Below are 14,988 nucleotides of genomic sequence, written 5' to 3'. Positions count from 1 at the left end.
CGGTTTCAGCAAAGAGGGGTGGAATAAAATTAAAAAAGGGGGGGCTGCTGAAAAGCTGACAAAAGACCAAGAGCAGTTAAACATGACTGGGTGCATATGTAAGTTGAGCTCAACTAAGGAAACACACTCTTCTTTAATTTAATCTAAATTTTTTTTAAAGCCGACCTTATTTTTTTTATTTTTTTAAATTTTTTATTATTTTGTTAAAAATAAACGCTATATATATGGGTTTTAAATTTAAAACATTTTTTAAATATCTTATATGCAAATTGGTAGAAAAACCTTATAATATTGAACCGAATTCTCAACCTCAGGGTTAACGAAAAGTAGGTATTAAACTTTTTATTTCCCCATTATTTCTCAGCTTATAATCTACTTTTAGCTTGCCATGAAGACAAGAAAAGTAAATAAGGCTCTGAATCAATTTTTAAATGGTTCAGCTCGAAATTAAATTGAATTAGTGGAAACAACTTAAAAAATATATTAGTAATACAACTCCAATTTACTTAGTCAGTGTTGCAAATTTATTTCTTTTTTAATTTATTTATTATTTTTAACTCCGTCAGGTAGGAATGATATTTCCCAAGTTTTTGCGGGCATATATTGCTCTGGTTTTTCTGGTCTCAATGACACACCATTTGACTTTTGCCAATCACATTGCCATCATTGGTAATTACCTGCCGACGGATACTCTCCTCCTTAGCCAGGATGTGTTTGTGAAAGGGAGAAAGAAGGGAAGAATAGCACACAAGTTTTATTATACGCAAAAGGTTTATCCATTCAGTTAATTTTCTATATCATTTTTAATTACATTTTTGTTTAGACCGACCCGAAAGTGATCAGCGCCATTATACTAAAGAACTGCCATAAGTTTTCGTTTGGATCCGACGGTGTTCTCCTCGAAGGTGGGCCTAACAATATCTACACTGCCATTCGATTGTCGGCAAGAAAAAACTACAATATCGACTACAACATTAAAATTTATAGCAATAATAGAGATCTAGAAAAACACGGAAAATAAAAAGAAGAAATTAAATAAATTTAAAATAAAACTAAAGCAAATTTGGCTTATAAAGTTAGCTGAGGATTCTTGAATAAATGTTTTTTAAGAGTTAATATACTATTATTCATAAATATAAATTTTCCGTTACCAAGTCTAATGAAATTTAAAAACAAAAATATTTTAAGCGTAACCGTGTTAAATCGTGTCTAAAATATTTATTATATATTTATGTTTGTAACATTAGTTAGTTTACGTAGAATCTTCTCTTGTTCATTTTAAAAGCACCTTCTGGAAGAACATGTTACTTTTGGTGAAGGGTGTTATTTTATCGATTGCCGTAGTGACAATTGCGAATAGGGTTTGTGCCAATGAAGGAGATACGATTTTTGGAGCAGTGCAAATGGGTGCCAAAATAATCCATACAGAGCACATTGTGGAGCCTATGAAGCTTTTGCGAGTGGTCACAAGAAAATTTATTCTTAAGCCTCAGGTAAAAGTTAATGAATAGGTTAAACACTTATATAAGTTAATTAAATAACAATTGTTGCCTTATCAACAGCCCCGTCAAATCAGCGCAATTGTGGTTGTTGACAACAGCCCAACTAAAGGTGGACATGCTTATTTGCTCGAGGGAGGGCCTCCCGCAAACTTTGCGGTGATCGAGTTCAAATCAAAACGTAACCACGGACTTGACTTTACATTGACTATATACGACACTCCGTCATCTTGCACTAGATGTCTTAGATATGGGTAATATTCCATAATATAGATAGATAGATAGATATAGATAGTGATCAAAAATGCAATTTAATGTAAGTTAAAAAATTTAATAAACTTATTCAGTAAAAATTATATATTTTTCCTAATTTTTACATTTTTTTCGGAGTTTAATAAGATTTCTAAAAGATTTTATATGTTTTAAAAATATGCTTTAAATTTAAATAAAGCAAATAGATTTTTCAGCTTAACGTAAATTATCGTTACCTAGAAAACTAATTATGTTTTTAAATTTTATATTTTGTTCTTCCGAGTTAATTAAAATAACTCAAATAAAAAAAATGGAATGGAAAGAGAAATCAAACAAAAAAAATGGAATTTGTAAAGAGAAATTATATTTTAATTTGTAGAAAAATATTCTTCATACTAATATTTTCAAATATTAGTATTATTTACGCAAATTTGCGAATAATATTAATGACACTTTAAAATATGACTAACTTAAAAATAATTCAAGTATAAGAGTTAATTAACATATTTTTAGCTGTGTACTTGATTCCGTCCATTCAGTCCCCATCTTAACCAAAAAAACAGTAGTAACTCCCAAACCAGGACGAGTCCAATGAAGGACAAACCCTCGTCTGGATTTGATGGCCATGGCGGCGACATATTACTTCCTTATTTGTGGGCCGTGCTCGCGACCTTTCACCTTTTTCCCGTCACGCTTCGGAAAGTGAAACATTAGGTCCAATAATCGCATTGTATTCGAAGTGTGCGTGTGTTTCGCATTAAAACAATGACGAGGCGCAAACATTTTTAGCGCTGACAGCGAGCCAAACATCCGCCAGATAAAAATGTCCGCGAACAAGCACACAAATTTGATTCAATCAACTGCGGCGGTGAGTCCTGTGTCCTGTGTGTCTGGTATATATCCTCCTTCCAAAGAGTCCTGGCCATTTGCTAGTCGTCCTGCCAGGCTCGCCGCTGGGATGATAATGATAAGCGCATAAAACCATTAAGTGATTCCACTCAAATGAGCACGTTAGGATGACTGTGAAGCTTGTTTGGGCCGAATCGCTAGATGGCTGAACTACCATCACTCTACAGTCAGAAAAACGTATTAAGGGTAATTTGGAAAAAAAATTATTAGTATTTACTAATTTTATAACCGTGTTGGTAAAATAAATTCCAGTTTGATGTTTACAGATAACTGTAGATAACTATTTTTCAAAAAGAAAATAGTATTTTTATAAATTAGAATTAAAGTTGTTGAAAATTTGTAGAGGTTTAAGCCGACCTTATCATAATATTCTTATTAAATCTAATAAAAAGTCTCTGTCTTTGTCCGTTTTTTCTGCCTAAAATGTCAATCTTGTAAAGGGTATATTTATGTTTATTCATGTTAATATTATGTTAATAAACTCTAGTGAATCTTAAATTAACTAAATAAATTATCAACATTTTCTATCTATGTTTTCTGTTAAGTATTCTGAGCCCACTGCAGTCCCATCGACTAATTGAATCGCTCACAGGGGCAAAATCCTCGCTCTGATCCAACGGAAAGTGAATCTATCAAAAAAGAAAAAAAGGGAACTTTTTTTGCACTCCTAGCGTAAAAACCCCACATGGGAGGTCGAAAAAGGAGGGGTGTTTGCCTGTAACAGTAACGATGACAGCGATGTCCTTAAACCCCCGGCAAAGGGAATACGGTTTGCAAAGATAAGGGGGCCGATAGGGGGGTGGAGGTGGGCCAGGTGGGCGGATCCAGGATCCGCGATTCAGGAAAAGGACGCCCCGTTCATGTTAAATGGCCAACAAGGTGACAATGCAGATATAATAAGCAGACGGCATAAAGCGACAAACGTGATACGACCAGCGACGACCATTATGTCGATGATTCGATGATGATGACGCTTCGCGATTGATAATGCTCACTTACTGGTATTCGAAATGACGCACACACAGACGACGGCTATGGGCGGTAAAAAATCGCTTATCGGTTGACTTACCGCACTATATAACAGACAGATGTCAGTAGATTGCTCAACGATGCCCTTTAATGCGAATCAATAACAAATGGAGCATTTTAATAATGTGAGTGTTCATTATCCTCTAAAGAAGGATACCAGTTTAAGCAATTTAAATAAAACAAATATAGGTTGCGTTTCATTAAAAAACTTTAACAGAGTGCTGTGTGTTTTTTTTTTTTTAAATTATTTAATTGTAAAAAAAAAATAATTTTCTATTTTACTTTTTGTACTACGTTGCATTTGTTATTTCAGATGTAGTAACAGAAGTACCAAAACCGAGAAAAAAGCACCCAGAGTCATAAGTTCAAAAGCCACCCACATCGCCAAGCGAAACTTTGTGCCGCTGTCATTAGTTAATTGTCAGCCGCTTCAGTTTGCAAACATGCATTTGGCCAAAAGCCAACATGGCCCACAAAAAATAAAAAAAAAAGGCCAGCCGGAACGGAAAAAATAGAGAAATGGTAACAATTTAATTAAGTTCTTGGTACGCAATTTGCGCCAACACTTAAAGTTGTTCCCTTGACTTGTTTTCGGTTGGCTTTTTTTTTTTGCTTTTTTGCTGTAGTTTTATGGTGTAGCACCTTCGGGGTTTTGCCACCAACGGCAAAAGTCTACTGCTAATTACGCAAATGTTTCAACTTTAAAACGGCGATGCCATTTCACGCGCCCTGCGTGTGAAATTTATAAATGTCAACTGCAAGAGCCACCCGCCTTCACTTTGCACTTTGTTTTGTCTGTTTAACTTTTGTTCATAGCTGGCTGACTTTTGCTGATTGTGCAGAGGTTGCAAACTGGTGGCAGAGAATCCACTCGAAGTCCCTGAAAAACCTCCATCTCTCTGTCTCTTTTTTTCGCTCAGCACTTGCACTTTGTTATTTTTGCTAGTTTTAAAAATTAAAAAATTCTCCAAGTGAGTGGGGGGAGACATTATATTTTATGCAAGTGCAACAGTGCGTATGCGTGTTAAAAATTGTTGTACTCCACTGTTGCAAAGTCATTTGCCGTAATGAAAGTACGTGTAAATACATGGAATATAAAAATGTTGTTCACAGCATAAAGTACTTGCGGACTTTGGCCTTTTAAATTTATTTTAAAATACGGGGCTTAAAATATTTAAAAACTTTAAGTAACAGCTATTTTTGTATAACTTGTTTATTGAAAAAAGACAACTAATTCAAGGTTTTCTCAAAAATTCAACTTTCAATTTGAAACTCACTGCAGTTTCTTTTCAAACAAAACAAAAAACACCTTAGAGACAGACTTAGATTTACGAAAAAATAAACCCACACACACGATCTAATGTATAAAACAGCAGTACGAATAAAATTGCATTACACACACGATTACAAGGACGTACACGTATGTACATATATAAATCCCCGGAACACATTGGCAGCTACTGTCAGTCAATCTCCATTAAGTCCATCCCCAACACCATATTGAATTTTATTGTAAATTGGAAAAAAAAATTGCACCGACTGCAAAAGGCCAGATGGAAACAAGGGAAAACACAGAAAAACCCGGAAAACGAGTAGCAAATGTCAGACAAAGATTTGAGAAAAAAAAAATGAAAAAAAAAAAAAATAAAACGGCAGGAGATAGAAATGGTAAACTTGAATGGAGGGCGAAGCTTTCAATTAATTTGCATAAACGGCCAAACGATTATGTAATTTGTATTTGCCACATAAATTATCACACAGTGGAATAGTTTTCAAATATGCACCCCAGACAGAATGGAATGAAGTGGTTTGGGGACCTGCGAAGAGGGGTCAGCTTATTAAAAGCGAATGAAACGGGCAACTATCAATAAATTACGAACTGGGGCGTGGCAACTGGAGTGTCCCAAAACCACAAAATGCACAAACATTAGAGTGGTTTTGAGTGCCCTTCGCATAAGAACTCGACTGGTTCAAATGAACGTAGATTACTTGAATTATTTATAATATTGAATATATTTTTAAGTTCTCAAAGAGTTTTAAATTAACATTTTAGACAAATAAATGATGATACATTATTTTATAGCATAACGTAAAGTATTTAAAATAAAGTACTTAATTAGTTAGCATTAGTATGTTGAAAATAAAGTGCTTTTATTTAGAAACCTCATCACTGCCGAATTTATGCACTTACCATTGCCCGCAAAGAACAAAACTTACCATGAATTCTAGTAAATAAAACTTCAAACCCGCTTAGTAAGTCAATCACAAACAAGAAAAATCTGTAGAATCAATTTATTTACTATTTATTTATATTTACAAAAAAATTATAATTAAATGAACACAATGATGATGCAAATTATTTCAAATCGGTTACTTATCTAAATTTAAAGTTAAGTTTACAAGCATTTTTAATATATTTAACCAGTACCTTTAATAATATATATATGTCATGATAAATATATTGATTATCAAGAGTAGCTATGTGTACCTTTAGAATTATTCCCCATGACTTGTCATTCAAAAACTTCCCTTGCATTGCTATTTAACTAATAATATTAACTCCAATCCCGCTGAGTTAATCAATCACGAACCGAACTAGATCCTCTGAAGGGCACATCTCCGTTCGAAATGCCCCTTGACAAATTTTTGGGGGTCTGGCTATGTGGGGCATGGTAATGTTAGGTGCTTGCCAGGGACCGCAAATTTTATGCACGTTATAAATCACGGCCAAACAACGACGACAGCGTCGAGGACGACTGCAAAACTGTTCACATTAATTGTTGCAACGTCATTTTCGGGCCTATTGTGTTTTTGGCCCGCACCACGAACCCTGGCAAACCTACCCAAAGCCCAAACCACAAGGCGAAAAGCAAAACCAACCCAACAAAAAACCCCACCACATTTGCTGGAGCAGGCCAATAAAAGGCACTTTCTGTGTGTGCTCCAGACGCCTTTGTGTCACGTGGCAATTTTCGCAAAAGGAATTCCAACAATGTAGACGTTTCTCCTACAGCAAATAATCACGAAAAAAAGAGAAAAAACAATATAGAAAGTCCAACCAACTACTTTTTTTTTTTTCAAGCATAGGCAAATGGCTGGAGTCCATAAAAAATTGCTGTTTAGTAGCTGGGATTTGTGGATTTGTCAAAGGCTCGACGACGACGAAGCGCGGATACTGAAAATCTGCCACGTTTTTTCTGCCCATATTCATAATTTCCCATTTGAGACACAAAAGGCCAAAAGGATATAACATCGAGTTTTTGTTGTCAGCAAAAGAATGCCTAAGTTTATTGGGCAGATGGGATTTCCCCTTGACAAAGTGAAAAAAGGAACTTAAAGTCCTATTACTTCTTTAATAAGATATATACAGGAAGAGATCAAAAAAAGTCAATTTAAATAAGGATTTTTCTTTTTAATTAGAATTTAAATATACTTTTATGATTTTTATATGCATTTTATACCTTATTGTTTTCTTGATTAGGAATTCTAGTTTAGGACTAAAAATTAAAACTTATAAAAAATGAAATATAATCTTATTGTGTGCCAATATAATGGAGACTTATAGGCTTAATTTATTCAGAAAAGACATAATTTTAAATTGATCGAAATAGAAAAAGAAAGAATGTACTTAGACAGGATTATTTTCTTGACTATAATTTAAGTAAGCTTCTTAAAAATTAAATATACTCTAATTATGTGACGAAAATATTAAAATGTATGAGTTATTATGTAGTTTTGGTTGAAAAAGATATGTAAATAGTTTCGATATAAAAATTTCCACGATGAAATTTTAGCCTATTCTTACTGCTATTAAACACAAGCACACAATGTCTTTTACATACGAAATACAATATGGAATGGCAGCCACTCCATCGTGAAAAGATAATCCCGGCAAATACATAAAATGCAGGCAAAAACACTTGAAAGCAAAGTTATGAACGGAGACAATAAGGGACCAGAGTGGAGATGGGGCCAAAAAAAACATCAAAAGGGCGTCGTTAATATTTCAAAAACAGAAACACAACCGAAACGATTTGAAACGGAACGAAACGAAAACAAGGCAAAACATATAAACAGAAGCGACAAACAACAAAAGCAGAAATAGCTGTAATACTTGGACAATTGCACACGCACCCACACTTGACTTTTCCGGGTCCATTCGAAATATTAGGGCATATTTGCCGCTTGGTCAGCGAAACCGAATCCGGACGGTAAGGAAAGGTAAATGAGACAAAGCCAACCAGACGAGACAGGGTGAAAAGTCACCTTCGTGTTGCACAAAATTTATGGCCAGCAAGGACAAAGCATTGGATAATAAGCCTAGGATACTCTCAGAGTCTTATTAGTCGAATGGTGGTAACATTATATATGGACCACCTTAACATACTACATTTTATAAAATTTTACTTAAGTCTTCTTGAAAATTAATTTTTTACATTACCACCTATCGTTTAAAGCTATAAAGGTTTTTTTTATGGATGTGATTTTTAATTAAAATTAAATTTTAATTTATTTTCTTTTATCTTATAACCATTTATTATTAAAACAATATCCAAGACAGGTACAATGCGTAATTATAGCCAACATTTTCTTCGAAAGACATTTTCGTTTTCTTAAATTAATTAATTTTTGAGTTAATCAAATTTTAAGGTATTTCCTTTAATTTTTTGGAAATTAAAAATGTTGACTAATAGCAATTTATTATTAAAACAATTATTAATGCACCTGAGCTACGGAAATCTCAAACTACTCAATTTTAATTTAAATATGAGAGATTATTGAACTTTTTCATGCTTTTCAATAAAACCAATTACATACTTATATAAGACACCTTATTGATTCTTGTACAGTTTTACAAGAAAAACGATCTAAAAAATGGATAGTAATACATGGTGCTAAAAAAATAATTTTCAACCAAATTCCAACTGTTAGGTTTTAAGTTAAAATTAGTTGTAAGAGTTTTCTGAATCGGTCGGCTATTACCAATTCAGTGCGATGCAAACTGTTGGTCCAAATGGCAACACCCTTTGGCCAGCATATATTAAAGGGGAGTTGGTACATGGGGTTGAATGACACCCCCATTGCACATATTCGCCTTGCAAGTCCCAGAAAAGGGACTCCACACAGTTGTCAATTTGGGTTGTGTGTGTGAGGACAAATTAATTGTTGACAGCGCGACATCTTCGAACCCACAACCAAACTCCCAGGCTACAGGAAGTCTTGGGTTAAGTGTTTCCTGACTCCAGATCCATTTATCACTGCCGACCAACAAGGTTAGAAGTTATACATGTCTTTGTGGAATATTATTTCAGATATCTAATCAATATGAAAAATTAGTACCACTAATTTAAAGATAGCTTAAGTGCAAGCTAAAGCCGCATCTCTTATAAATTTAAAAACAGCTTTTTTGTATTTTTGTAGCTTTGAATTGCCATGCCAAACATGCCGTTAAGGATTTTAAAGACAAGTCATTAGGTCAATCGCTCAAATTGTACGCGTCGTTGTGACTTCTTTGTATACCTTCAACTATTAAAACGCGCTGATAACGATTAAAATTTTTACACCCAGAGAAAAACATGGCAAATCCAAATATTTGTATTTTGCAATAACTATGATCGGTACTGATTTAGCCCCGAGGGGTGTTTTGTTTAGACCAAAGTGTGTTACTTTTTAATTTTTAATTTTAATTTTAAGTATAAACAAATTTGGGTTTATAATGAAAAAAATTGAAATCTACAATTTTTCTATTAAACCAATTAAATACGTTAATAACTACATAACCATGTTTTTCGTTTTTTATATGTACGATTATATTTTGAAAAACAATGTTACGTATTTTTATTATTCCATGTTTCTCTGGGTGTATATAGAGTAATTAATATTCATTTTTTTATTTAAGAAACAATATGCAAAATATAGCAATGTACAATACCATAAAAATACTTCATTATTTAGAGAAAGTAAAAGCTTAATATAAACGCTCATTATTGATTGTATTTTCTGGTCCTCTCTTTTGAGCTTTTTATTCCTAACATTGATAAGAGCATTTCTGAAGCTTGGAATGTAGCCGTAAACTTGCCTTCAAACATTCCATTTTGACAGTAGCATTTAGTAAATCACTCAAGATGCACGCGTTGTCGCTCCTGACATTTGGGATCGGGATCGTATTCCTTGTGTTCCTGGGAAGCCTAGCGGGGCAAGACTTGGGACCCCCAGAGGAACCCTATCACAAAATCGCTGCTGGTCCTAATACACGAACAACACTTACCACACCCAAATCATGGAGAGAGAGAGTCTTTAGATCAAACTCAACCGGACGCCCTCGCAGAAACTATATAAAAAAAATATATGAAAACACAATAACTTAACTGAAATTTATTTTTCTATCTCGTAAGTTTATGAATTTGTTTGATAGGCACAACGTGCCTTCTTAAAAAAAAGAAAAGTAATACAAATACTTTTATATATTTCAGAATCGCACCGACGGAAAAATAAAATCGAAAAACTTAATCGATTTTTCCGCACTTATAAAGGATTTATTTACAAAAATGTATAAGCACTAGTTGGCTTAGAGTTTCTTTTTATTTCTCCTCCTTTTTAAAATGTTATTTTTGTATTTTAATTCAAACCCATATCGAACGAGTTTTAGTGGCTGAAAATTGTCTCTGATTCAGAGAACAACAAAACTCAAAGCAGAAAATACCATTACCAACTCACTGGATGACTAACGAATAAGGAATACATACCATTTAAGTTCCATTATTTCGTAATGTATATAACCAATGCTTATTTGATGTAAAGCCATACTGTTTATCCTTAATAATAATAAATATAATAATAAAATTCTACAAAATCAAAAAAGAGATAAAAGGGAAATATTTGAATCTTTAATTTTACATATCTCTCTAATAAGATCTAATCTATCTATCTAAAATGTAAAATCAATGACATTTTGACATTGGGTTAGTCTAATTACTGCGATTTTTTATGTCGTTAGTTTTATAGGGAATAGTTTTAAGGGAATACCCATACTTTTAGTTATGCCATGCCCTGTTTAAAACTTTGTAACTCATTGTTTTTCACATTTACTGTTGCAAAACATACCCTAAAATGTGACAAAAAATTCTCATTGCTCACATTAAGTTTTAACGAAATACAGTTTATATGTTGAGAAAAATAATTCAAGGATAGACTGAACTATTAACCCATGGGACGGAACAGTTGTATGCTGCGTGTGATCTTTTATTACTAAAAGCTTTTAGCTAACATGGGAGTATAATGCTAATAACATTGCTATGTTAAATGTTCAGTGCTCCAAAGAAAACTTATATTAAATATTTAAATTCATATTTTGACTTCAGTTTAATTTTCTACTTATGAATTTGCATTTGTTCGACACACAATATTTGAAATACTATTTTACTTCAATACATTATTATTTTATTTATTATTTATTTTCCGTGATCTAATCCTCGCTCAGTTTTGTTTGACTCATTTTTTTATTTACTCACTAAAAAGTATAAAGAGAGCAATTTTTGTACCCTCAAAAATGTTTTTAATTATGCTGGTCAGTTGGTTTTTATCTTTCAGAATGATCACGACACACTTCCTGACTGTCGCAGCTTTTTTTCTGCTATTCCTGGGACAATCCTCCACGATGCCGAATATCGAATCAAAAATGGACCTTACTCCTGTGAACATCACAGCAAGACACTTTGTTATTAAATATACTGATATTCCACCTGCATGGCTTCGCAGAACCAATAAACCATCGTCCGAGAAGACAAATCGAAGAACTCGCCGCAAATTTTCTGCACGTAAAGATAAAACTACTTAATCAAGATTATAGTGGTAATTTACTGGTTTAAGTGTTTTGTGACATAACTAAATGATTAAGCCCATATCGAGCAAGCCGAAAAGCTTTTCTGGTTTCACGTCCACAAAACAGGAAATGACCTTATCAATTGAGTGGATGACTAACTCTTCAATGTTCATACATACGTACAAGATGAAAAGAAATTTAAGTAAAAGAGAAAAAAAAGTACTATTGGTATATTAGTAATAAATCTAAATTAACTAATATATCCTTATTATCATTATGTGATGAAATCGGCATACATACGTACAAGATGTTAAGATGTTTTAAAGGAAATGCAAGCAAATACACAACATTAAAAAACTTATAATAACATATCTTCTAAGCAAAGAACCAGAAGACCCCCATGGAATCTGACCTATAAAATTTCTGGTTTACCGGCATCGGAGGACGCTCAGGGTCTCAGGAAGAAGTCCCTTAGCCAGGATGAGTTGTTTCAAAAATGCTGTCTTAATCTTAGGCAGAAAGTTCCCCGCAACGGTTGCCAGCTATGTGCGTATAAATTGGAGCCCATGGAACCAGTTACCGACAACCAGACCGACACCGATACCTTCAAAATTCTGGGCGTTCTCTGCATCCGCATGACACACTCAGGCTGCCTACACATTTAAAAAATAAATGACTTCAAATAAAATGAACAAGTAATTTATAAATTTCAATATAGTCGAAATTAATTATACCATTTGGTTCATTAATTCAAAATAATTTGTTTAACCCATTATATTATTTCTGTAAACAAGCGTTAATAATACAAAATGTCAGTAAAATAAAAAAATAAAATAAATATAAACCATAATATAAAATAAATGTGTTTGAATTTTGAAATCTTTAAAACGAAAAAGAAATATAGTAAACCACTGGGACCGTCGCTGTTTTCTTGCGGAATTGAACTGAAGACTAAATGAAAATTTATTATAACAATAAACTAGCCCTCTGTCTTTGTATTGCTGAGCTGGTGTTTTGCGGACATTAAAATAAACTGAGTATATAATATTTCGATTTACTACAGAGGGACCTGATTTATTTTCATAATTAGTTTGCATATTTTCAGGAGGCATATTTATTTTTATGTAGTATCATTAAAATTTTCTAAATAAAAGAAGTATATAAAAATCTTTAAGCTAAACTATTGTTCCTAATCTGCCAATCAATGTTTTAAAATATGCAAACACAAAATAAACAGCATAACATTCAAGAAATAGTAAAATGTCAACACATTGTTTACTCACATTACTAAATTACATAAAATATATGTATATATTTTTAAACGCTGGTACATTGTATTAATTTATATATCCTAAATACGAATCTATAACATTAAAAATCTTAATAAATTTAAAAAACTTTTTTGTTATCCCCAAAAAAATTTAAAACATATTCAAAACCATTTAAAAAGAGAGTACAATTTATTAAATTCCTGTAACAAAGGCCACAAGCGACAGTCTTACCGACACCTAAAGTAGTTTAACTATTATTTGAGCATATCGAAAGCATCTACTGTTTTAGGGGAAATGGAGGCACCCATCCTCCAAACGTGCGCTCCAGTTCCTCGGCAACCGCCAGACATAGGCGATCATTATTCGGATTGGAGACCACTTGGATGCCCAAAGGCATTCCCTTCGAGTCCAGGCCCATGGGAACCTGAGTGGCCGGCAAATGGAGCACATTGAAGAGGCTAAAGTAGGCGAAATCATTGAACTTGATCAGCGGGTAAAAGTGGTAGGGGGCTGTCCTAGGAGAACTATGAAAGAATAGCACTCCATCATCGCCGAGTAATTCCTGCACTAACTTTTTACATTTTGCCGTGGCTTCCCTTATTAGTTTCTCCTTTTCCTTCGGCAGAACACTATCAATTAGTCCATAAATTGCGGCCATGCTATAATCACTTTGTCCCAGGATTTTCTTAAAAAGCTCTATAAAGGGATTGAGCTCGGCACCGTTGCCCAATAATAGATTAAAGTTGGCCGGTTCTTGGGTCATCCAATAGCGCCACATTTTGCCGGTCATCTTGGTATTGGGTATATCAGCATGACGCACATCTTTGCCAGTTAGGTTCTCGAAATGTTTACGTATTTTGTACATAACTCGCTCCGTTTCCTTGTTTATGGGATTGCACTGAGCCATGCCATTGGAGGATACATAGAAGTAACGCAACCGCTTCAGATCCACCTGCTCCTCCAGCTTAAACTTGCTTTTCAGAGAGGGTTCCATGAGCACCTGCATCATGGGCAGTAAGTCGCGAGCGGAACGGCTCATGGGACCGGCACAAACCATGGTTTCCTTTTCTTTACCGGTCCTGAAAGTACACCCCGACATGTTGACTGCACCGGAAGTGGGTTTGTGTCCGAAGATTCCGCAATTGAAGGCTGGTATACGTATAGAGCCACCTATATCTGTGCCCAGGCCAAAACCAGTACAACAGGCGGCTATAAGAGCAGCTTCTCCACCGGAAGATCCACCCACAGATCGTCGCAGATCGTAGGGATTGTTGGTGCCACCAATTAGCATATTTCTGGACTCGATCCACTTGTTCACCTCCGGAACATTGCTGGTGGCTATGATAATGGCACCACTTTCCTTCATCAGGCGAACGCATTCGGCATCCGTAGACGAACGTTCCGATTTCCGGGCTAGTAGACCCAAGGTATGCAGTTTTCCAGCCACAGCGGTACTATCTTTGGTGGAGAAGGGCACTCCCAGGAAGGGCTGATGCCGGAAATCCTCATCGGTGTACTCCTTTTTGGCCAATCTCCTATCAATCTCACGTGCCTGATCCAAGGCCTCTGGAAATGGACCATCCACCACGGCATTTAGATCCCTATTTACACTCTCGATTCGTTCACAGTAGGCCTTAACTATGTCGTAACTCCGGATCTTACGTTCCCGTATCTGTTTCGCCAAGTCCACGGCACTTTTGGTGAGCAGCAATTGTTGTTCCGCACTCGGTGGACCCGGCACCCGCTTGTGATCGCCCAGATACCATCCTAGCACAAACTCCAGGAGGCGATCGGTGAGGATGTGGACCAGTGCCAACAGGGCATCCAGTACGTGGCTCCAAAACGTCATGATTTAAACTGCTTTTTCTGCTGAGATTTGCACTTTGCGCAATGGAAATGCAAACTAAAACCAATGACCACTGAGGTTGCGATAAACCCAGACGTAGTTGCCACCCGATATGCTGTTCCAAAAAGCTGGCGAGAAAAGCTTTCCCAAAAAACCAGTTTCAGCACCAAGTACAGTGGAACCCACTTAACTTCTCTATCCAAAAAAAAAACATTTATCGCTGCAACCAAACTTTTTAATATTAATATGTTGGCAATTTAAGATGATTCAGAATAAGTTTTATTACGATTAAACACATCACCTTTTTTGAACATAAATTTATTTTGACAAGAAAAAAGCAAACATATGCAAAAACTGAAA

The 14,988-nt window shown here is 34.8% G+C and overlaps 1 protein-coding gene and 1 long non-coding RNA gene across 2 annotated transcripts; one reads left to right on the top strand and one right to left on the bottom strand.

Annotated features, from left to right (window-relative positions):
* Positions 1-9,703: 9,703 nt before the first annotated feature.
* On the top strand, positions 9,704-10,565 carry LOC128259204 (uncharacterized). The gene is made up of 2 exons (XR_008268035.1): positions 9,704-10,079; positions 10,163-10,565. It is a non-coding gene; the product is annotated as an uncharacterized LOC128259204 (long non-coding RNA).
* Positions 10,566-12,952: 2,387 nt separating this feature from the next.
* Positions 12,953-14,735, bottom strand: LOC128258787 (fatty-acid amide hydrolase 2). The gene has a single exon (XM_052990669.1). It carries the CDS (start codon positions 14,629-14,631, stop codon positions 13,060-13,062), a length of 1,572 nt encoding a protein of 523 aa, XP_052846629.1. The 5' UTR covers positions 14,632-14,735; the 3' UTR covers positions 12,953-13,059.
* Positions 14,736-14,988: the final 253 nt, after the last annotated feature.

Source organism: Drosophila gunungcola, chromosome 3R, assembly GCF_025200985.1.
Source record: "Drosophila gunungcola strain Sukarami chromosome 3R, Dgunungcola_SK_2, whole genome shotgun sequence".
In the NCBI taxonomy this organism is placed as follows: Eukaryota; Metazoa; Arthropoda; class Insecta; order Diptera; family Drosophilidae; genus Drosophila; species Drosophila gunungcola.
The sequence above is the reverse complement of the archived record's forward strand: the minus strand, read 5'-3'. Positions and strand labels throughout refer to the sequence as shown.

What these genes read in the sequence shown, in the direction of transcription:
- LOC128258787 (XM_052990669.1), bottom strand. Translation starts at nt 14,631, where the DNA reads ATGACGTTTTGGAGCCACGTACTGGATGCCCTGTTGGCACTGGTCCAC.